This window comes from Bombina bombina, chromosome 1 (genome assembly GCF_027579735.1).
Source record: "Bombina bombina isolate aBomBom1 chromosome 1, aBomBom1.pri, whole genome shotgun sequence".
NCBI lineage: Eukaryota > Metazoa > Chordata > Amphibia > Anura > Bombinatoridae > Bombina > Bombina bombina.
Window position 1 is genome coordinate 1,133,102,597 of NC_069499.1, and position 23,980 is coordinate 1,133,126,576.

At 37.9% G+C, this 23,980-nt stretch overlaps 1 protein-coding gene across 1 annotated transcript; it reads right to left on the bottom strand.

The window, feature by feature from the left end:
- Nucleotides 1–360: 360 nt before the first annotated feature.
- LOC128645597 (keratin, type I cytoskeletal 15-like) lies at nt 361–20,629 on the bottom strand. The gene is made up of 8 exons (XM_053698691.1): nt 20,086–20,629; nt 18,663–18,745; nt 16,759–16,915; nt 15,569–15,730; nt 14,619–14,744; nt 6,270–6,490; nt 941–972; nt 361–843 (listed from the first exon to the last, which is right to left on the bottom strand). The coding sequence occupies exons 1-8, from the start codon at nt 20,563–20,565 to the stop codon at nt 755–757; spliced, it is 1,350 nt and encodes a 449-aa protein (XP_053554666.1). The 5' UTR covers nt 20,566–20,629; the 3' UTR covers nt 361–754.
- Between the last annotated feature and the right edge of the window lie 3,351 nt (nt 20,630–23,980).

Sequence of the window (23,980 nt, forward strand, 5' to 3'; positions counted from 1 at the left end):
ATAAATAAGCATACTATAAAACCATTAGATATACATGTTCCTCATAACTTCCAAAATTGATAAAATCTCCAGATTAACATAATTTCTGGTGTTGGTAAAAAAAATGTTATCTATCTAGTATTAAAAAAAAAACATCAGGGCATGCTCACAATAGTGGATAAGGCTGTTTTTTTGTTGCTGTTGAGCTAAATCAAAATAACCCAAATATGATGTTTTATCTTGGCATCATCATCGACTGCTTGTTTTTAATTAAAGAAATTAACCTCTGTGTAGCTCAAGAAATCCAACATTAGAAAGGAGATATTAGTAAAGCTGCAGCCTAATATTTATCCAAATTGACAGAACATAAACAAAACAAGATTCTTTCTTGCACAACCCATAAAAAAGAGTTTATTGAATAATTGACAATCATCACATTCTCTATGAAGAGCCAACTGGGCCATAGAAGAGTTTTATCATAGTGAACACGTTCTTTGAATCTAGACTAACGATAGTATAAATCAGTTTGAATGTATTTAATAAAGTTTCACATTCTGATATAGCCATATACAGTAGAAATCTCTATTAAAAAACAATTATGCTGCATTAGTATCTGATTGAAGGTTTAATGAATTATCTTCTGTGTGCTTTTGTTGTGTTCTTTAAGAGGTTTTTCTGCTTGATTGATAACATACACGTGTGCCCTTTAATTCATTAGTATCTACTGTTTGTTAGCCAGAAGATAGAGAACTGTTCTTTGGTTGGCAGTGGAACCTTAATACTTCTTGTAAGATGTTGAAGAAATCACCTTTCCGCCAATTTCCTCCTTTATGATGGCTTGTACTTTGGTTGTAGTGGAGGTTGCTAAAAGACACAATTATAACAATATTATTCCAAATATCTATCAGCATTTTCAGTATCTCAATGTGATAATCTTTATTTACCATAAAATATTTCTTACCTGATGTTGCACTTCCACCTCCGATACCGATTCTGTGGGAAAACATACATATTACAAATTTAATACATTGCAAATCAGCACAAAAATAATGAAGTTCTAATAATAATCACTACTAATGTTTCATAAAATGGTGCTATGCATGCAACCAAGTACTAAACACTTTCACCTAGATTACGAGTTTTGTTGGTAAAGCCGTGCGGGGCAATGCTCAGTTTCAGCTCACCTCTCACCTACAAACAACGCTGGTATTAAAGTTTTTTTTCAACCCGGCGTTAGCCTCTAAAAAGTGAGTGAAGAGCAAAATTTAGCTCCACATCTCACCTCAATACCAGCACTGCTTACAGTAGCGGTGAGCTGGCTAAACGTGCTCGTGCACAATTTCCCCATAAGAAACAATGGGGCAGAATCGGCTGAAAAAAAACCTAACACCTGCAAAAAAGCAGCTTTCAGCTCCTAACCCAGCCCTATTGATTCCTATGGGGAAAGAAAATTTATGTCTACACCTAACACCCTAACATAAACCCCGAGTCTAAACACCCTAATCTTACACTTATTAACCCCTAATCTGCCATCCCCAACATCGCAGACACCTGCATTATATTATTAACCCCTAATCTGCCGCTCCGGACACCACCGCCACCTACATTATACTTATGAACCCCTAATCTGCTGCCCCCAACATCGCCACCACCTACATTATAGTTATTAACCCCTAATCTGCCCCCCCAACGTCGCCGCAACTATATTAAATGTATTAACCCCTAATCTGCTGCCGCCGACGTCGCTGCCACTATAATAAAGTTATTAACCCCTAAACCTAAGTCTAACTCTAACCCTAACACCCCCTAAATTAAATATAATTTAAATAAAATAACTAAAATTAAATAAATAATTCCTATTTAAAACTAAATACTTACCTATAAAATAAACCCTAAGCTAGCTACAATATAACTAATAGTTACATTGTAGCTATCTCAGTGTTTATTTTTATTTTACAGGCAACTTTGTATTTATTTTAACTAGGTACAATAGTTATTAAATAGTTATTAACTATTTAATAACTTCCTAGTTATAATAAAATCAAATTTACCTGTAAAATAAAACCTAACCTAAATTACAATTACACCTAACACTACACTATAATTAAAATAATTACCTAAACCAACTACAATTAATTACAATTAAATTAAATAAACTAAAGTACGAAAAAACCCCACTAAATTACAGAAAAAATAATTACAAGAATTTTAAACTAATTACATCTAATCTAATCCCCCTAATAAAATAAAAAAGCCCCCAAAATAATACAAATCCCTACCCTATACAAAATTACAAATAGCCCTTAAAAGGGCTTTTTGCGGGGCATTTCCCCAAAGTAATCAGCTCTTTTACCTGTAAAAAAAAATACAATACCCCCCCAACATTAAAACCCACCACCAACCCTACTCTTAAATCCACCCAATCCCCCTTAATAAAACTTAACACTAACCCATTGAAGATCACCCTACCTTGAGACATCTTCACCCAGCTGGGCACAAGTGGTCCTCCAGAGGGGCAGAAGTCTTCATCCGATCCGGGCAGAAGAGGACCTCCAGATGGGCAGAAGTCTTCATCCAGGTGGCATCTTCTATCTTCATCCATCCGGAGTGGAGCGGGTCCATCTTCAAGCCAGCCAAAGTGGAGCATCCTCTTCTTCCGATGATTCCCGATGAATGAAAGTTCCTTTAAGTGACGTCATCCATGATGACATTCCTTGTATTCCGATTGGCTGATAGGATTCTATCAGCCAATCGGAATTAAGGTAGGAAAAATCCTATTGGCTGATCCAATCAGCCAATAGAATTGAAGTTCAATCCTATTGGCTGATTCAATCAACCAATAGGATTGAGCTTGCATTCTATTGGCTGTTCCAATCAGCCAATAGAATGCAAGCTCAATTGTATTGGCAGATTGGATCAGCCAATAGGATTTTCCTACCTTAATTCCGATTGGCTGATAGAATCCTATCAGACAATCGGAATTCAAGGGACGCCATCTTGGATGACGTCATTTAAAGAAACCTTCATTCGTTGGGAGTCGTCGGAAGAAGAGGATGCTCCGCGTCGGCTGGCTTGAAGATGGACCCGCTCGGCTCCGGATGGATGAAGATAGAAGATGCCACCTGGATGAAGACCTCTGCCCATCTGGAGGTCCTCTTCTGCCCAGATCGGATGAAGACTTCTGCCCCACTGGAGGACCACTTGTGCCCGGCTGGGTGAAGACCTCTCAAGGTAGGGTGATCTTCAAGGGGTTAGTGTTAGGTTTTATTAAGGGGGGATTGGGTGGGTTTTAGTGTAGGTGGGTTTTAGTGTAGTGTACTTACCTATAAAATAAACTGTAAGCTAGCTACAATATAACTAATAGTTACATTGTAGCTATCTTAGGATTTATTTTTATTTTACAGGCAACTTTGCATTTATTTTAACTAGGTACAATAGTTATTAAATAGTTATTAACTATTTAATAACTTCCTAGTTAAAATAAATACAAATATACCTGTAAAATAAAACCTAACCTAAGTTACAATTACACCTTACACTAAACTATCATTTAATAAATTAACTAAATTAACTACAATTAATTACAATTAAATTAAATAAACTAAAGTATGAAAAAAAACACTAAATTACAGAAAAAAATAAAATTACAAGAATTTTAAACTAATTACACCCAATCTAATGCCCCTAATAAAATAAAAAAGCCCCCCAAAATAAAAAAAATCCCTACCCTATACTAAATTACAAATAGCCCTTAAAAGGGCTTTTTGCGGGGCATTGCCCCAAAGTAATCAGCTCTTTTACCTTAAAAAAAAATACAATACCCCCACAACATTAAAACCCACCACCCACACACCCAACCCTACTCTAAAACCCACCCAATCCCCCCTTAATAAAACCTAACACTAACCCCTTGAAGATCACCCTACCATGAGAGGTCTTCACCCAGGCAGGCACAAGTGGTCTTCCAGAGGGGCAGAAGTCTTCATCCAGGCGTCATCTTCTATCTTCATCCATCTGGAGCGTGTCCATCTTGAAGCCAGCCAATGCGGAGCATCCATCCAGACCAATGACTACACAATGAATGACGGTTCCTTTAAATTACGTCATCTAAGATGCATCCCTTGAATTCCGATTGTCTGATAGGATTCTATCAGCCAATCAGAATTAAGGTAGGAAAAATCCTATTGGCAGATCCAATCAGCCAATAGGATTGAAGTTCTGTTTGAAGTGGCTGATCCAATCAGCCAATAGGATTGAGCTTGCATTCTATTGGCTGTTCCAATCAGCCAATAGAATGTGAGTTCAATCCTATTGGCTGATTGGATCAGCCAATAGGATTTTTCCTACCTTAATTCCGATTGGCTGATAGAAGTGATCTCCAAGGGGTTAGTGTTAGGTTTTATTAAGGGGGGATTGGGTTGATTTTAGTGTAGGGTTGGGTGTGTGGGTTTTAATGTGGGGGGGTATTGTATTTTTTTTTACAGGTAAAAGAGCTGATTACTTTGGGGCAATGTCCCGCAAAAAGCCCTTTTAAGGGCTATTTGTAATTTAGTATAGGGTAGGGATTTGTATTATTTTGGGGGCTTTTTTATTTTATTAGGGGGATTAGATTAGGTGTAATTAGTTTAAAAATCTTGTAATTATTTTATTATTTTCTGTAATTTAGTGGGGGGGTTTTCACACTTTATTTAATTTAATTGTATGTTAATTGTAGTTAATTTAGGAACTTATTTTAATTATAGTGTAGTGTTAGGTGTAATTGTAATTTAGGTTTGGTTTTATTTTACAGGTAAATTTGTTTTTATTTTAACTAAGAAGTTATTAAATAGTTAATAACTATTTAATAACTATTGTACCTAGTTAAAATAAATACAAAGTTGCCTGCAAAATAAAAATAAACCCTAATCTAGCTAGAATGTAAATATTAGTTATATTGTAGCTATTTTAGGGTTTATTTTATAGGTAAGTATTTCGTTTTAAATAGGAATAATTTATTTAATTGTAGTAATTTTATTTTGTTTTAGTGAAATTATATTTAAGTTAGGGGGGGTGTTAGGGTTAGGGTTAGACTTAGGTTTAGGGGTTAATATATTTAATATAGTGGCAGCGACGTTGTGGGCGGCAGATTAGGGGTTAATAAATGTAGGTAGGTGTCAGTGATGTTAGACACAGCAGATTAGGGGTTAATTTAATTTAACTAGTGTTTGCGATGCGGGTGTGCGGCGGTTTAGGGGTTAATATATTTTTTGAAGTGGCGGCTATGTCCGGTGGGCAGATTAGGGGTTAAAAACTTTAGTTATCTGTTTGCGATGTGGGGGGGGCTCGGTTTAGGGGTTAATAGGTAGTTTATGGGTGTTAGTGTACTTTTTAGCACTTTAGTTAAGAGTTTTATATTATGGCGTTAGCCCATAAAACTCTTAACTACTGACTTTTAAATGTGGTAGGAGTCTTGACAGGAGAGGGTCTAACGCTCACTTTCTCCAAGACTTGTAATACCGGCGTTAGGCAAATCCCATTAAAAAGATAGGATACGCAATTGACGTAAGGGGATTTGCGGTATGCTCGAGTCGCGGAGAAAAAGTGAGCGGTACACCTGTACCTGCCAGACTCGTAATACCAGCGGGCATTATAAAGCAGCATTGGGACCTCTCAACGCTGCTTTTTAACCCTAACGCAAGACTCTTAATCTAGCCGTTTGATAGTAGATTACCTTTAGTTACTTCCTTGTTTTTTACTTTCTCAGTCATGTTTCTTTTTATCTCTCCCCCTCTCGTTTATTAATCTCACTCACCGTTACCTATCCAACTTTTCCTCACTTTCGCTCTGTTTATTTTATTTGAATAGTATCTAGACACCCTATGGGTTTCTCTTTTTATCAGAACAAAATTAAAATTGTAATCTGATATTTTTGGTGTGTCATTTATAACAACCATTTTTCTTTAAGAATCTTATATTTTTAAGACCATTGCTGGTTTCCAGAGAAATTAAATCTACTTCTTAATCACATCGTACCAGTGTGTATAATGGAAGTACAAAATTAAGGGATTGGACAGAGTTATTGCTATTGCCATATTGGCACAATAAGAAGATCCTATCTATCTTCTGTTGTATGTCAACTCATACACTTAACATAAAAGTTTATATATATATCATATTAAAAGGTATATAAAATATATAATGCATATATTAGCTTAAACAGAAGGAAACCAAGTGATTGTATCTACAGATATATGTAAAATAACACAACATAGTCTGAATATATATAATAAAAGTTTGAAGGTTTTACTCACTTGCTGCTGTCTGCATCTATGAGTTGATGGTATGTGGCAATCTCCTGTTCCAGCCTACTCTTGATGTCTAGCAGGGCTCTGTACTCCTGATTCTGGCGTTCTTGGTCTGAGCGTAGCTCTGACAGCTGACCCTCAATGCCACCGATGATAGATTGCATCTGGTATAGCTGTGCTGAATAGCGTCCCTCTGCGCTTGCTAAGTTGGCTTCCAGACCAGCTTTCTATAATACACAGCAGTAGAAATAAGATTTTAGTTAATTTCAATGTAATAGTTAGTATTGTTAAAGGCATTGAGGGGAAATTCATGCTGTTTTTACTCCATGGGCAAATTTAAAGCTACAGTTTGATTAATTAATGTCATCATCTACTGAGAATACTTAAAATCACAATAAAACTTACTACTGAAGAGAGAAAATATTGCTGGTCCACTTAATTTTGAAGAATTCTAATTTATATGTGGGGGGGGGGGTTCAGTACATAACTATCTCTATTTCGACATGTCTTTCAGTGATATCTACTATCTAACACAATCCACTTTAAAAAGTGTGTCAATGAGAGTAGTTGTAGAATAATTTTGACACAGATTTTTTATTATTTTTAGCAAAACCTTAAAGGTCTTTTTATAATGCTATTTATGTTACATATACAGTTTGAATGCAGAGAGTGTAGTGATGTGAATGCTACTATCCCTAATCACATGAATTCTTATTATAAGCCAAACATAGTAGGGGGTTGGGGAAAAAACATATTATGTCTCTGCTCAAAACAATGTAAAAAATAAACAAACAGGGGGCGGAGCTTGGCCACGCTTGTAGATGGCCCCATATTGATTTATCTCTGAAGCCCCAAGACTCTTGACACAGCTTATAAGTAACTCTTAGCAAGTCAGAATTAATTGAAAGCTCAAATTCACAACTTAAAACGGACCGGGCACTTATGATAACTGCTTTTGGGAGCTGAGCAGTAACGGAGACTCCAGTTTAACTAGCTGCGCAGTGAGGCCTGAGCGTGCTGGGAACCAGCTGTAGCGGTGAAAACCTTGGCCGCGCAAAGTGAGGATCAACATACAACGCCTCTGGACAACAATTATTAGCCTCCAACAGCAGGGTCAAGATTGGTTGGAAGTCGGGGAGCTTGTGACCTGGCAGCGCTGACAAGCACGCAGTAGCGGATCGCCGCACTGGAGAGAAGGACATTAAATAGTAGCAGGCTCCCTACCTGCTTGATCACTGCGGGGACTGGACACAATCAGGTACCTTCAAAGCTGTTGAGGGGGAGACCGTGAGACACACGCTGTGGGTTAGGCTCCTGTAGCGGAGCAGTCCGGTGCTATAGAGACTGATAAAAGCCCTGCTGGGATAAAGAGCCGGAACTGAGAAAATAGAAATAAGCCCAAAGTTGCAAGCCCTCTGATTTTAATAAACACATCATTGGAGGGGCATTGATTTGCTTAGGTTTATTGTTGTATACACAAACATTCTGGACACTATTGTTGAATAAGCTTGATAGGTTTGAGGGAGAACCCTGTACAGATTTCATTTGAAGCAGCACTGCTGAATCACACAGGCTTGTCTGACCTGAGCTGGCTCCCCTTACAGAGATATAACTATTTGCCGACATCTATCTCACCCCTAGAATTGGGAGAAATCCACTTGCTCTATCTGGATATTCAGTGTATAAATATGGCAAACAGACGCATATCCAAACCGGTAAAGGGGTCTCAATCTTCCAATATGGAAAGCTTTCTAATTCCTACTGAAAACGCCCCGGGCACCAATAGAGAACTGCCAGATTGTGGTAAACAAACTGCTGCTGTGCAGACATCTAACCTAGATCCCCCGCAGCCTTGTTATCTTACTAGAGATGACATTAAGCATCTGTCATCTAAAAAAGATATACATGAAGCTATGACAGATGTCAAAATTATGTTTGGGGATTTGAAGAAAGACATAGTGGCAGTAGATCATAGAGTCTCCCAGATTGAGGAAATGCAGGAAACAATACGTTCAGACCTTCAGCACCAGGCCAGCTGTATGCAATCCCAGGATGCTACAGTACAGTCTCTGACTGATAGAATTGAAGACCTGGAAAACATAAGCAGGTGCAACAACCTGAGGTTGCACGGCGTCCCTGAAACAGTGAATCCTCCCGAGATAGGTCAATACATACAGGACTTCTTTAAATTTCTTAAAAACGCTCCAGACGCGGCGGAGATACAGGTTGAAAGAGTACATAGGGCTCTCAGACCCAGACCGCCGGCTAGGGCCCCCCCAAGGGATATTATCATCAGACTTCTCTCCTATAAGGATAAAGAAGAAATTCTTCAGCTGGCTAGAAATAAGCACCCCCTTACATATGAAGGCACTGACATCCAGATTTTTACAGATTTATGCCCTACAACCCTACAGAAGCAAAGAGACCTGCGTTACATTACCTCCAGCCTCAAAGAACAACAAATCCAATACAGGTGAGGATTCCCCACCTGCATCATTGCATATAAGAACGGCTCAACAGCAATTTACAAGTCACCGGAGGATCTTCACGCTCTAAATCAAACATTTGGTTTACAGATCAGACCACCAAATGTGCCTGTGGTTCCTGCACAACCAGGCCCTGATGCTAACCGTGGAGTGGCAGACCGAGGCCTTGACTAGGCTATTGGAGGCCTTGTCAATTTGCATTATTGTGTTATACTTGACACCCTAACTGAGCCGGAACTCCTATGAAACACCCTGCCTGGATCTGAAGGCCCACCACCCTCTGAAACAGATAAGTTCATGAGTATTTGTTTCAATTAGAGACACATGTTGTATTTATAACTTTCTTTTTCAGCTGTTTATTTGTGGAATTAGTAATATGCATTTCTGACGCCTAGGTCAGGCTGCTTGGACACTGAGAGACACTGGCAGGCAATAGAAGCTGTACTATCATATGGGAGTGTGCCTCTCACTTGCTCTATGTTGCTTGTCTAAATGTCCATGGCTGCTATTTTTATACTGTTGCATGTTTATTCAATTTCTTACATACAGGAACATGTTTCATTTGCAAATAAGACTGGTAGTAGGTATTAGCATATCTTTTCTTGCTCTTCCTAGGCCTAATGGAATACATATATCATTACAATTAAAGAATAAATAAATAAAAGAAAATAACTATTAAAAAAAATTAAAAAAAAAAAAATTATTATAATAAAAAGCAAAAAGAGGTTCTGGGGGTTGGGTGGAGCAGAGTCTGCGCTGGCTTTAGACTAAACAAACTGAGGGGGCTTTAAATAGGTACTCTCTAGAGAGCATGGGACTCAGGCAGGGGTCTATTTAGGCGGGTATCAGGGGTGTCCGTTTCTAGTTTATATTTTAGTTCTGACGATGGTTATTGATATGTATTGAGTTACTTTACCTAAAAAGTTTGAATATCTGTTAATATATCTATGCAAGAGTTTTGGGGTTACTACCTCCTATTGGTGTACTTTTTGAATAAGTAGATTTTTACCCCCTTTCTTTTCACTCTTCACTCTTAAATTCCTTTGTAATACAGGTGGGGATCCGGCCTTTTGTTGCCTGATTCTCTCTGGATTCTTTCTCTTCTTTTTCCCTTACTCTCTTCTCCTATAGTTCTTATCCCACTGTACAGCAACTTTAAAATCGCCCTTCTCCCCTGCTCTTCTCCCGGTACGCATCCACCCCGTTCCTGCTAAACTCTCCCCCTCTTCTTCCTTGACTTTCCCTCCCCTGTCCCTCTCTTTCCTCCTTCTTCTGGTCTCCTCCTCCCCTCTAACCCTCCCCCCCCCCTTTTTTTTTTTTTTTTCCCCTCTCCCCCTTCTCTCACCTCATCAATGGCGCACCCACGATCACTAAAAAGAATCCACAACTTGGATCTTCTCACTGTTAATGTTAAGGGTTTTAATAGCCCAGAGAAACGTTCGATTGTCACGAGAGATTTACATAGGATAGGTGGTGACATCATTTTCATTCAAGAAACACACTATTCCAAACACAGGGAACCCAAATGGTTCAGCAGATATTATCCACAGGCCTGTTTTGCATCTGGGCCCTTCAAAAAAAATGGAGTTGGCATTTTGTTTCGCCACGGTGTCCCATTCCAATTGGAGCAAACTATAAAGGATCCCAATGGGAGATATATAATTCTGATAGGCAAATTATATGGTAGACCCATGACCCTGGCCAACCTTTACTTCCCGCACAAGGCACAAGATGTTTTTTTTAAGAAAATCTCACAGCTGATCTTGGAATCACAGAAAGGTATCCTCTTCCTGGGAGGGGATTTTAATATTTCCCTAAACCCGAGCTTAGACACCTCGGACGGCCTCTCCAGCACCCCACATAAAGTAGCTAAACATCTAATTAGGTCTCTTAGAAACTTGATCTTGCACGATGTCTGGCGTACCTTCCACCCAACAGACAAAAATGTCACTTTCTATTCGCACCCCCATAGGAAGTACACCAGAATCGACTACCTTTTTACGGATTCTGTGGGTCTTGCGGTTACGACAGGATGCAATATCAATACGATCACTTGGTCGGATCATGCCCCTGTTAAATGCACTATTAACTGGCCAAACACCCCAGTAACTCCTCACGTGTGGAGGCTCGATGAATATCTCCTTGACGATAAACTCTTAATATTAAAGCTACAAAAAAACATTGAGGAATATTTCCTCCTAAACGCGGACGAGGCTATGGCCGGATCCACTGTGTGGGAAGCTCACAAGAGTGTGATCAGAGGTTGTTTGATCAGGCACAGCGCAGCATTGCGCAGGTCCAAAAGAGAAATCTACAGCGCATTGTTAGCGCAAGTTTCACAAAAAGAACTGGCGCATAAAGAACATCCTGCTGATCAGGCTCTACAAACAGAGCTGGCCTTAGCCAGGGCGGCTTTGCTACGCCATTTACAAGAAGAACAACACAAAAAAGCCCTCATCATGCGTCAAACGTTTTTTGAACATAGTAATAAATCAGGAAAGTTACTGGCCCGAGCACTAGCTCGGAAAAGATTACGCTCATACATCTATGAAATAACAGATAAGCATGGGATGACACATAGAGATGGTCAAGCCATAGCGAATGCCTTTGGCAATTTCTATAAAACTCTCTATAACATACACCCAGCAGAAAACTCGCAGGAGGGCTCCCGCAACAGACTGATTTTTGAACAAGAGGTATCTGACTATGTTGAAAAAGCAGGAGTACCATCGTTAACTGCTGAACAGGCGGGCCAACTGGATGCTCCCTTTACTGCGGAAGAGATTCTAGCAGCTATCAAATGCCTTCCGGCTGGCAAAAGCCTGGGCCCGGATGGGTTTGGTACGCGCTACTATAAAAAATTTGCAGGCATCTTAATACCTCATATGCTCAGGGTGTTCAACCGGCTTTCGGAGGCTCCTGTCCTTTCGAATTCGATGTTGGAAGCATTCATCTCGGTTATCCCTAAACCGGATAAACTGGAAAATCTGCCTGGCAGTTATAGACCGATATCACTGCTTAACTCTGACGTCAAGATATTGGCCAAAGTTATTGCAAATCGCCTCAAAATATTTTTGCCACAATTGGTCTCCACAGACCAAACAGGATTTATCCCAGCAAGAGAGGCACGGGATAACACTCTCAGGGTGATCCAGTTGATCTCATATGCGCAGGCTACTTCCGCTCCGTTGGTACTTGTGTCGACGGATGCGGAAAAGGCCTTCGACCGAGTCAATTGGACCTTTATGCGAGTCACTCTGGAAAAGATGGGTTTTGGAGCACATTTCATAAATTACGTACTCTCGCTATACTCCAACCCAAACGCCAAGGTCCGTGTGAATGGACTGTTCTCTGAAACTTTCCAGATCTCAAATGGAACGAGACAGGGGTGTCCCCTCTCACCCCTGCTCTTTGCTCTGGTCATGGAGGTTCTAGCATGTAAGATACGTGGGAACCCTGAGATACTAGGATTTAAAACAGGGGGAATTGAGCACAGGTTGGCAATGTACGCCGACGATGTGCTGTTGACCCTTGCAGACAATGGTGGATCCTTGCGGGAATCGCTAACCGAATTTGAGATATTTGGGCGGATGTCGAATTTCTCACTTAACCTTTCCAAATCAGAAATCTTGAATATCTCAATGCCTGGAGAGGTATTTGAATCATACAGTGAAGGCTGTCCCCTGAAGGTTGCTATAAAGCATCTTAACTACTTAGGTATTACTCTAGCATCATCAGTTGGGGAAATGGTGTCTGTAAATTATAAGCACATAAGGGATGAAGCTTCACGGGACTTTGCGGCATGGAAAAATGAGACCATCTCTTGGATGGGTAGAATTCAAGTGGCTAAAATGAATATCCTGCCCAGAGTACTATATATTATGCAGGCTATCCCCTTGTCATCAGCAGACCACTTAATACATCAAATTCAGTCAGCACTTGAATCCTACATCTGGAATGATCTGAGACCACGGATCAACCAAAAAACGATGTACTTGCCCAGAGACCGAGGAGGGGCAGGTGTCCCCCGACTGAGCGAATACCTTAAGGCTATTCAACTACAATGACTGGTCGAATGGTGCCATGGATCGCCCAACAAAGCCTGGATAGGGAGATTCTCCGTAGGGGTAATGCGGGATCTCTCGCGTGGATCAGCCCTGCGCGGCGCCCTACTTGGCTCTCCCAGTATCCCCTGATTGAGGATGTATTGGGTAGATGGGATAGATTGATCAAGGTGAGACCGTATATCTCTACTTCTATCTCACCTGTGATGCCCGTTCGAGAAAACCCGGACAACGGGATAGCTAACAAAACCTATTCTCTGGGAACTTGTTATACTCTAGCTGAGACCGCAGTCTCGGGCATCCTGTCAAAGGGTAGAATCAAGCCACAAATGGAACTGGCTGAATGGGATTGTGATTTATTCTCCTCATGGTTCAGGGTAATGCAGTTCCATCATTACTACAGCACCCTGCGCGACAGAGATTCACTGAAAAGACAGAAAACACCATTCGAAGTGCTTTGTAATTTGCCAAATCTGCCACGTCATCTCATTTCAATTCTGTATAAGCTGCTGGTGGAAGGGGGTGCTGATGTGCTTCCCTCTTATATAGTAGCATGGCAACAAGAATTAGGCCTTGAACCCGACTCAAAAGCATGGTTATCCATATTTCGCAAAGCGAAGCACGTGTCGTTGTTAATGAAAATCCAGGAGATGCATTTTAAGTTTCTGAGTCGCTGGTACCTCACCCCACAGAGGTTAAAAAAAAATATACCCGCACACAGGCGGGGAGTGCTTGAGGGGCTGCGGTGAGCAAGGATCCATGCTACATATCTGGTGGCAATGTCCCCATATACAACCCTTTTGGAGTGAGGTATTTCGAGAGTGTAGCAGGATACTGGAAATCGTCCTGCCCCCGGACCCTAAGTATCTCATTTTCCATGAGCTACCTAAAATTGTCATGGATGCGAAACGCCACTTATTTCTCCTGATGTTGAATTGTGCAAAAGGACTCATACCAAGGCATTGGAAATCTATACACACACCAAACTTAGAGGAGTGGAGGGCCAGGGTCTGGGATCTTTTGAGCCTGGAGAGGTTCCATTACCTAAAGACTGGGAGACTTGAAACTCATGAATATATGACTCTGATTTGGGAGGGTAGGGGTTTATGAATACCAAGGTAAAACTTGGAGTTTGGGTGGGCAGCTGTGGTGAAACCTATGAAGCATCTAGTTTACTTGGATTAAAATTATTATGACCATTTGGATTTATCTTCCCCTCCCCCCCCCCCCTTTTTTTTTTTTTTTTCTTCCTCTCTTACCTTCCCCCACTCAACCCATCTTTATTCCCTCCCTCCTTACTTCTAGGCTACCTCACCCTTATATTCCCTTCCTTTTTTCTTTCTGTTTTTTTCTTTCTCTCCTGTTCCTACTCTTTCTATTACCTTCTTCTTACACTGCAATCTTCAAAGACTGCATTGGGCTGGCACTACTGGACCTACCTACATCTTGCATCATAATAGCAGTTTCTCTGAATTATGGTCATCCGACTTTTGGGTCCGGTGCTGTTGGCCACAGGGATTTGTGTTTATTATTGGCATTTTGAAAAAATAGAATGTATAACAATGAACATACCAAATGTAATATTATAATTCTTTATCAGTCTTTTATAAGAGCTTGTTTATGTTTATCAGATAAGAATATCTTGATCACTATGGTGTTATTTATCATTTTGAATGTAAGAGATGTAACCTTATATGTGTTCATTTAATAAAGCTTACTTAAAAATGAAAAAAAAAAAAAAATAAATAAACAAACAAAGAAATAAATACCATGAGATGGGTTTTCTAGGAATACTATGCACTTACAGCACTTAACAAGGACTGCAGCTCAATTTCCAAGCCCTGGTAGTTACGTCTCTGATCCGTAATCTCAGACTTAGTGGTTTGTACTTCTTGTGTGCTGGCAACAACTTCATTTTGCAAAGATTCAACCTGAAATATTGAGAGATAACCTGTTAGATACAATACCCATTTTTTTTTTTTATTATTATACTGTACTGTGATAGAATAATGTCAATGCATCTACTGCAGATGCCACTCCTCTTATTAAAGTAATACAGAATGTTGTGACACCATATAAATAAATAATTTTAATAATAATGCAAATCAATATGAACCTGGGGCATTTTTTTTATTCTTGATTTAATAAAGATTTTAATATGCAGGAAGCAACTTTACAGATTCCCTTTATCCACCAAAGGACTTGGACGAAACCAACCCTTCTATAATATATTTTAACTTATATATATAAATTTAAACTCTCATTAAAAAAAAATATAAGTTTAATTACTCAAATGTTACTTACAGCAGTGAAAAATGCTCAATGGTGATAACTGACACGTGGATGGATATTATAATAGCTATTTTAAAAGCCAATCTAATTAATTCATTACATCATAGATCCAAAAGCACTGGATCTGATTTCTTAGCTTCCTGAAGTGAGGGATCCAGAATATCTTACAAATTATCTTCAATCTCCTAAAAGCACAATTCACGTATTACCTAAATGACCTATAGCCCCCCTTGCAAAATCATATATTCTTAAACATTTTCTCCATATTGATTACTGTTTATAGAAACTTTTATCTTTAGACGTTTTTAGTCTTCCAAACTGCAGTCGTTTGCCCTTCTTGAAGTTGTAACTTCCCTTTTTTTGCTTTCTTTGTACACCAAGTTGTGTTTGTGTTCAGTTTGAGCCCCCTTGTAACATGATCGTACTGCAGAGATTTGGAGTAATATGGAATTAACTTTCCTACCTGACCAAGATACCAGGCCTCAGCTTCCCTTCTGTTTTTCTCTGCAATGTGTTCATACTGCTCTCGGAGTTCATTCAAAATTCTGGTTAAATCAACTCCTGGGGTAGCATCTAATTCCACGTTCACAGTGCCAGTTGCATGCTGTTGCTTCTCACCCACTTCCTGCAAATGTCAGAACACATCAATCAACCTATAGCTGTACTATAAAAGCTTTACAAAGCTATAGCAAAAGCAGGACAATGTATTATCTACAAAAATCATTAGATACCTTTTTTTTCTTTTTTTAAATATTTGGATCAAGAACTAAATGTCATATTGAATTATCATGAGTATGCAACACATGTCAAAAATGATCTTTACAAAGACCAGTATTTTAACTCTTATGACATTTATGTGCTAGAGTTTAATAATATATTTATATGATATGTTTTTAACATTGATAGTAAACATTAGGGCCAGATTACAAATGGAGCGCAAAATATCGCTTGCGCAAGGGCGATATTTGCCCTCCATTTAGTAATTTCAGCACACACAAATGTGTGCTGGTATTTTAGTTAAGTGCAATGTGCGCACGACCTCGCGTTTGCATTGCACCGAAGCTTTGTGCTCATGAGAGTGCGCTTCCATAAGCCCTCAATGGAAACCTCATTCTCATGTCATGAGCTCTGATCTCTGGTTAATTTTCGGAGCGCTAATTGCTACCGCGAGCTCCCCGTATCAATAATCAGCCACTTGTAATGGCTGGTTATTTATCGCGTAAATCTAGCCCTAAATTAGTGCTTTAACCAGGGCTATTTTAGTCAAAACAGGCCAATGCATTTGCTCTCACATTTCCATTTTCATAGTCTGTCAAGTTATAAAATATTAAAATGCAATCCCCTTTGTCTTTATCTAGCACTTCAGAATCTGTTAAGTCTCTAAAAGTTACTGATGTTAATAATAATAATAATAATAATAATAATATTAATAATAATAATAATAATAATATTTTGAATGCTGTACGCGTTCCTATCCATGAAGAACAATCAGAAACTGGACTGCATGATATAACTGTTTTTCGTAAGCAGATATATTTGTTTGATGTGGAAATAGAGAGTATTTATGTTAGTGGCGTACCAACTAATTTTGATTATTAACTATTAAAGTGTATATAAGTTGTCATCTCCAGGTGGTAAATGTATGTATCCTACCTCCTCATGGTTCTTCTTGAGGTAAACCAGTTCTTCCTTAAGGCCTTCAATTTGAAGCTCCAGATCTGACCTGCTCATGGTCAATTCATCAAGCACACGTCGGAGACCATTGATATCATTATCAACACTCTGGCGCAGGGATAGTTCATTCTCGTACCTGTAGTAGGTAACAAATGAGTTACCATAACAAGTGCGTTAACATTACCATACTTACTTTACTATCACAATATGTAGATGTAATTTATTGTTTTAACCATCCAGTCATTAAAGGGATACTGTACCTAAAAATTTTCTTTCGTCATTCAGAGTGAGCATGAAATTTTAAGCAACTTTCTAATTTACTCCTATTATCAAATTTTCTTCATTCTCTTGGTATCTTTATTTGAAATGCAAGAATGTAAGTTTAGATGTCGGCCCATTTTTGGTGAACAACCTGAGTTGTCCTTGCTGATTGGTGGATAAATTCATCCACCAATAAAAAAGTTCTATCCAGAGTACTGAAACAAAAAAAAAGCTTAGATGCCTTCTTTTTCAAATAATGATAGCAAGAGAACGAAGAAAAATTGATAATAGGAGCAAATTAGAAAGTTGCTTAAAATCGCATGCTCTATCTGAATTACAAAAGAAAAAATTTGGGTTCAGTGTCCCTTTAAGGTAATAGTAAACAAAAAGGGTTTGCAATGTAGATGTTGATTAAATCATATTACTAAGAGGTGTTTTTATTTTTTAAAATTTTGCTTAGAAGTATTCTAATTTTTATAAAATGTATAACATTTTATTGGCTCTGCTGCTTGCCCTGCATCTTTGTTGACATTACAATGGCCACAGCCAATGTAAAGCTGCACCACATGGCCCACAAGGGGTAAGGAAGGTGAATTTCCAGTTGCAGCTGGGGAACCCATTAAAGGGACAGTACACTGTAAAATTGTTTTTCCATAAATGTATTTTAAATGACTTGTTATACCAACTGCAGAGTATAAAATATTTGAGAAATTGCATTTTCGGGTTTATTTGTGTATCTGAAGTAGCAAGTTTTGTGCTTTGAAACCACAGCCTATTACAATGGGTTGAGCTTCATGTAATATCAGATCTCATTATGTTATCACTTTTATGTACACAGACTTGCTTCCTTATCTTATATTTGTCTGGAACACCAAAGCTCAATACACAGAGAGAACAATGGCAAATTATCATTTTATTACTTAACTTTCATGCCCCCCACTGAGGGTTTAATCTCTTCTGCTGGCTGTGTTTACTTAGGCTTGTCAATAGCGTATACGCCAGTATCAAAACTTTCAGTATAGGTTGGGAAACCACAAGCTAAATCAGCTATTTCAAATGCTGAAATATGAGTAAAGGAGCTACTTGCAACCAATTTAATACACTCTAGCAGGTAAAAAGGATAATTGGGAATAATTTAAAGGGGAGAAAGTTTTTGGGTGAACTGTCCCATTAATTTGGGGCTGCAGATGAACTGCACATGCACAGTTCTTCCTCTTTGTCAGTAGCCTGGTTTGCGCATTGTATGCAAGGTATAGCATAGGCGGGACTGCTCTGTCACTAAACTACAAAAAGTTTAAGCAAGGAGGGGTGCAAGGAAGATAAAGTGGCCGTAGGATAAAAAGAAATCTATTGAGCTTTTTTTTTTTAAGAAAAATTATATTGTTCTCAAACTCAGTAGCATTTAGATTGAATAGCATTGTTTCAAAAATATTTTCTTTACCTTTACTTTAATGAAAATAAGCTTTTCTATTCATTTCACAGTATTTGCATTTTGTATTGTACCAGCCGTAATTAACCTCAACCAAATATGTTTTCAGTTAGTGCTTACAATATGTATTGTTACTATAATAATTGACTGTTATGTTACTATCCAAGCAGCAGTTACACAATAAAATACTTACTTGATTCTAAAGTCATCAGCTGCTAATCTGGCATTATCAATCTCCAGAACAAGTTTAGAGTTGTTAATTGTTGCAGCAAATATCTATAGAGAACAGCATAAATTAGCATTAAGCTAAAAACAGGTGAACATATTGGTATGCTGCTTTATTCAATAGATAATTGAGATCATGGTATCATTTTAACACAATTATATCTTTAAGGACGGATATTTACATAAAAGCCCTGATTTAAAGGTGTTCAATAATAAATAGATAAGACACACAATGAAAGTGATGATAGATAGATATATGATAAATATATGTTAGATAGATAGATAGATAGATAGATAGATATAGAGATTTATAGATATATGATAGATAGATATATAGATAGAAAGATAGATAGATATAGGGTTAGGTAGATGATAGATAGATAGATAGATAGATTGATGATAGGTAAATAGATAGATAGATGATAGATAGATAGATGATAGATAGATGATAGATAGATAGATAGATAGATAGATGATAGATAGATAGATAATAGATAGATGATAGATAGATAGATAGATAGATAGATAGATAGAGTTATTGATTGATAGATAGATATATGATAGATAGATAGATAGATGATAGATAGATAGATAGATAGATAATAGATAGATAGATAGATAGATAGATAGATAGATAGATAAATGGATATATAGATACATAGATAGACGATAGATATTATGTCCTTTCTTTAAGACTTACTTTTATTGTAGACTATAACTACATACTTCATTAGAGCTAGAATGTTTGAATACGTCTAATATGTAGCATTCCTCATTTAAACTAGCATCTATCTTTATTTCCTTTCATACATTTTCATGCACCTCTTGTATTTTGGATCTTATGACTGCAGAACCCTGAATTTAACTTTTAGATAAATGCCCATTGTTAAATATTTGATTATCAATCTTTGGTAATGGCAGCACCTATGTATAAATATTACTGCATCCCTCTAGGAAACAAATATGAGTCTATAACAAAAGAACCATAACAATCTCTAGTCAAAATTATAAACAAGGGCATTGTATAATGGACAATGGACATCAGTGTCTAAAACAGCAACACTATTTTGGTTGCAAAACACCAGTCATGAAAGGACATGTCACTCTATGTTATTTTGATACATCTCTACAATCTGCCATAATATTTGAATAATTAGAACTTCAATAATACTTATAGAAAAAAAATTAATTTAAAAAGACTATAAAGTCAATCTTAAACTTGATGATTCAGATAGAGCGTATAACTTTAAAAACTTTCCAATTTATTTCCATTACCTAATTCGCTATGTTCTCTTGGTATTCTTGGTTGATAAGCATAGCTAGATAGGCTCAGAAACATCAATGCGCAATTGGGAGCTAGCATGTCATTTTAACTATCTTGTCAATCATACCTTATCACGCAGTTCATCAATGGTAGTGTAGTAGCCACTGTAGCTCTGCTCACGTACTGCGACTGACCCTTGTTTTGCATACCATTCACGGATCTTTGTCTCCAGGTCACTGTTGGCTTCTTCCAGTAATCGCACCTTATCCAGGTAATTGGCCAGACGGTCATTCAGGTTTTGCATAGTATATTTTTCATTGCCAGACAGCAATCCATCTCCACCACCGGAGGAGAAGTTTGCACCAAAGCTAGATCCTCCAGCACCACCAAATGATCCACCGCCAAAAGACCCTGCACCATAGGATGCTCCACCTCCATATCCAGAGCTAAAGCCTTGTCCAGATGACACTAACTTAGCACTGGACATGGAGATGCTGGATCCTCCATAACCACCACCATGAACACTGGCAGCCCTGTAGATTCCATCAGACAACCTGGAGGAGACACCACTGCCAACCCTGGAGGAGCTGCTAAAGCTGTAACTCATTGTAACGGAGTTGGCGATATAACAAAAGGACACAGGTAAGTGGCTAGTACAACTGGACAAAGGAGTCAGGTGTGTATCTCTGACTTACTTTCTTTTATACCCTGCTTGAAGGCTGGATCTTTCTCAAAACTATCCTCTTTTCTGTATTTTTTTCACCCCTAAGGAAAATTCCACGTATCAGAACCATCAGTCAAGGTCTCATTGGTCAGTGGCAGATGCCTTTGAGCCAGATAATTATGTATATGTTTTTTTTCTTACTTTAATTATTACTCAAAGCTCTATTTTTGCCTTGGGATAAATACATTTCTACTGTATTTTTTTCTCTGACATTCCATAAAAATAAAGATCTGAATTCTAGGAAAACTATTTTGTGACACAGCTCTTCTAACTGTATATTCTTCTCATTTTTTATTCTTTATATTCTTATCAAAGAAATCCAAAGCAACCTGCCGTACATAAACTAATATGTAGCATGATTTTTATATAAAACCTGATATATTTTTTTAAAACACAAAGACAGAAATCTATTTGGTAGGTTGTACTCATCCTGAAAGATCTTTTACATTTACCAGTGTATAAAAAAATACCTTAAATCGTTCTAAATGTTTATTTTTCATAATTATAGGCATATCATACACTGTATAGGTTTATAAATATTAATTTTACTTTCTAAAATATGTATGGTGCATCACCTTTAGAATGGAACTTTCCAGGTGTGCTTCAATAAAAAGATAAATAAAACCAATTTAGATTTGTCATAGTTCATGTATTTTGGAAATATATAGACTGGTTAATAAATTAATATATTATTTAGCTTCTCAGTGATTCTGAAAAAGAGAGATCCATAATGTTAAAGTATTTTTGCTAAAAGCCTTATCATTAAGGTTTACAATGCAGTATAACCTGCTTAGGGACATTTATGCCCCTTTAAATGAACCTGCACCTTTTGTTGTGTAGAAAACAGTCAAGCAGCACTGACAGTTGTGGTGGTCAAGAGGTTAAGAGTTACTTGTGACACTAATTATATGGCAATAAATGTCACCTTGAAAAACAGACTGATAATCCTGTGATCAGTCAGATCTGGTCATTTGGTAACCTGGATACTTTAATCTATACCATTTAGTATGTTTCTGTATTTCATAGATATAGTGAATTGTAGTGATTCTACATTCTGGCTAGTTTTAGGTTGATACCTAAGTACCACATTTCTGCATTAACACTTAGCTGGTTTTGTGTGTTAAGGCTGGGTAATGTTATGTGCATCTATTCTTTGAATGGTGGATCCAGAGTGTGGCAAGCAAAGTTCAGTTTCACCTCTCTGGTCAATAGAATCAATAGTCAGTATTATTATTTGTAAAATTAACTACAGCTGAAAAACTACCGTAGCTATGAGAGAACATGTATGGTAAATTAAATTTGTGTCCGCTAGACGAGAACTGTTTCTGTAGGTGTTAAAGTGATGGTAAACCCAAGCGTATAACAAACACTAGGATTTACCATCACTAAAAATAAACATTAGTTTCTATAATCGTTTTGTAAAAAACAATGTTAAACTCACCCTGTTAGGAAAGCATATCGCTAACTCATCACCCATGACACAGCACTTTCTTTAATTAGGTGATGTTTCCACCTCTAGACTAATATCCGTTCATGTTAACTGACATCCTAGCAGAAAATGTCACCTCATTGGAAAAGTGCGCTGTGCCGTGGGTGGTTTGAGGAACTATGTTAGCGATATGCTTTCTTTACAGATAGGGTGAGTTTAACATTGTTTTTTACAATGAGCTAAACTAATGTTTATTTTTAGTGATGGTAAATTCTAGCGTTTGTTATATGCTTGAATTTACTATCACTTTAAGCTGCCATTTTGTAGCAATACTATATGAACAATCCCTGAACAACCCCACTATTATCATTCTGAGATCATTGTCGTATTAATAATGACCATAATGAACTACTAGCTACTGACTATGATGATTAAAGGGACAGTCAAGTAAAAAAAAACTTTCATGATTTAAATAGGGCATGTAATTTTAAACAACTTTCCAATTTACTTTTATAACCAATTTTGCTTTGTTCTCTTGGTAATCTTAGTTGAAAGCTAAACCTAGGAGGTTCATAAGCTAATTTAATAGACCTTGAAGGCCGCCTCTAATCTGAAAGTATTTTGATAGTTTTTAACCACTAGAGGACGTTAGTTCATGTTTTTCATATAGATACTATTGAGTTCACGCACATGAAGCTCCTAGGAGTGAGTACTAATTGGCTAAAATGCAAGTCTGTCAAAAGAACTGAAATAAGGGGGCAGTTTGCAGTGGCTTAGATACAAGGTGATTACAGAGGTAAAACATATATTATTATAACTGTGTTGGTTATGCAAAACTGGGGAATGGGTAATAAAAGGATTATCTACCATTTTTAACAACACAAATTCTGGTGTTGACTGTCCCTTTAACAACAATATATACTGGTCTAGATTCACACATGCTCATATAAAGGCAAGAATATGCTGGAAATTCATTGAATATCAGTACATCTATATTTTCCAGCATTTAGTTAGCGGACGTTCCTGCCATTAGCATTATCTATAGTTGATTAAGATGTTTTCCACATGAGAACCACTAGCAACATTGAAAAAACACAATTGTAACACACAAGCTCTAGGTACCTCTAGGAACCTCTAGCAACTCCACTTGCAAACTGTTTATGCAAACGTTTGTCACTGTAATATGTTCATGTCTGCTTTGTTACAGTAAAATAGTCCCACTGGGTCGAGTAAAAGGTATCTGCAGGTCTAACCAGGAGCTTTACAAAACATTTTAGAGCTGTGGTTGGGTTTTTATCTGTTTTTTTCTGTTTTTTTCTTACTTTCTCCGGAGCATCCTCTGCCCCGTTACCACTTTCTGTTGGGGTACCTCAAGGCTCTGTCCTTGGTCCCCTTATCTTTTCAATCTACACGTCATCACTAGGTTCCTTAATAAAGTCCCATGGGTTTCAATACCATTTGTATGCCGATGACACCCAAATCTACCTCTCTGCACCAGACCTACCTCCTTCCTTACTAACCCGTGTCACTAACTGTCTTTCTCACATCTCATCTTGGATGTCCTCTCACTACCGTAAGCTAAATCTCTCCAAAACTGAACTCCTTATTTTTCCCCCTTCTTCCAATGTCTCCACCCCTAAAATTTCTATAACTGTTGATAATTCCATGTCTTGGGGTCACACTTGACTCAGATCTTTTCTTCACTCCTCACATTCAGTCCTTGGCTAATGCCTGCCGCTTCCACCTTAAAAACATCGCTAAAATTAGACATTTCCTTACACAAGATACAACCAAGATTTTAATCCACTCTCTCATCCTTTCCCGCCTCGACTACTGCAACTCCGGCCTCTCTGGTCTACCTAGCTGCCG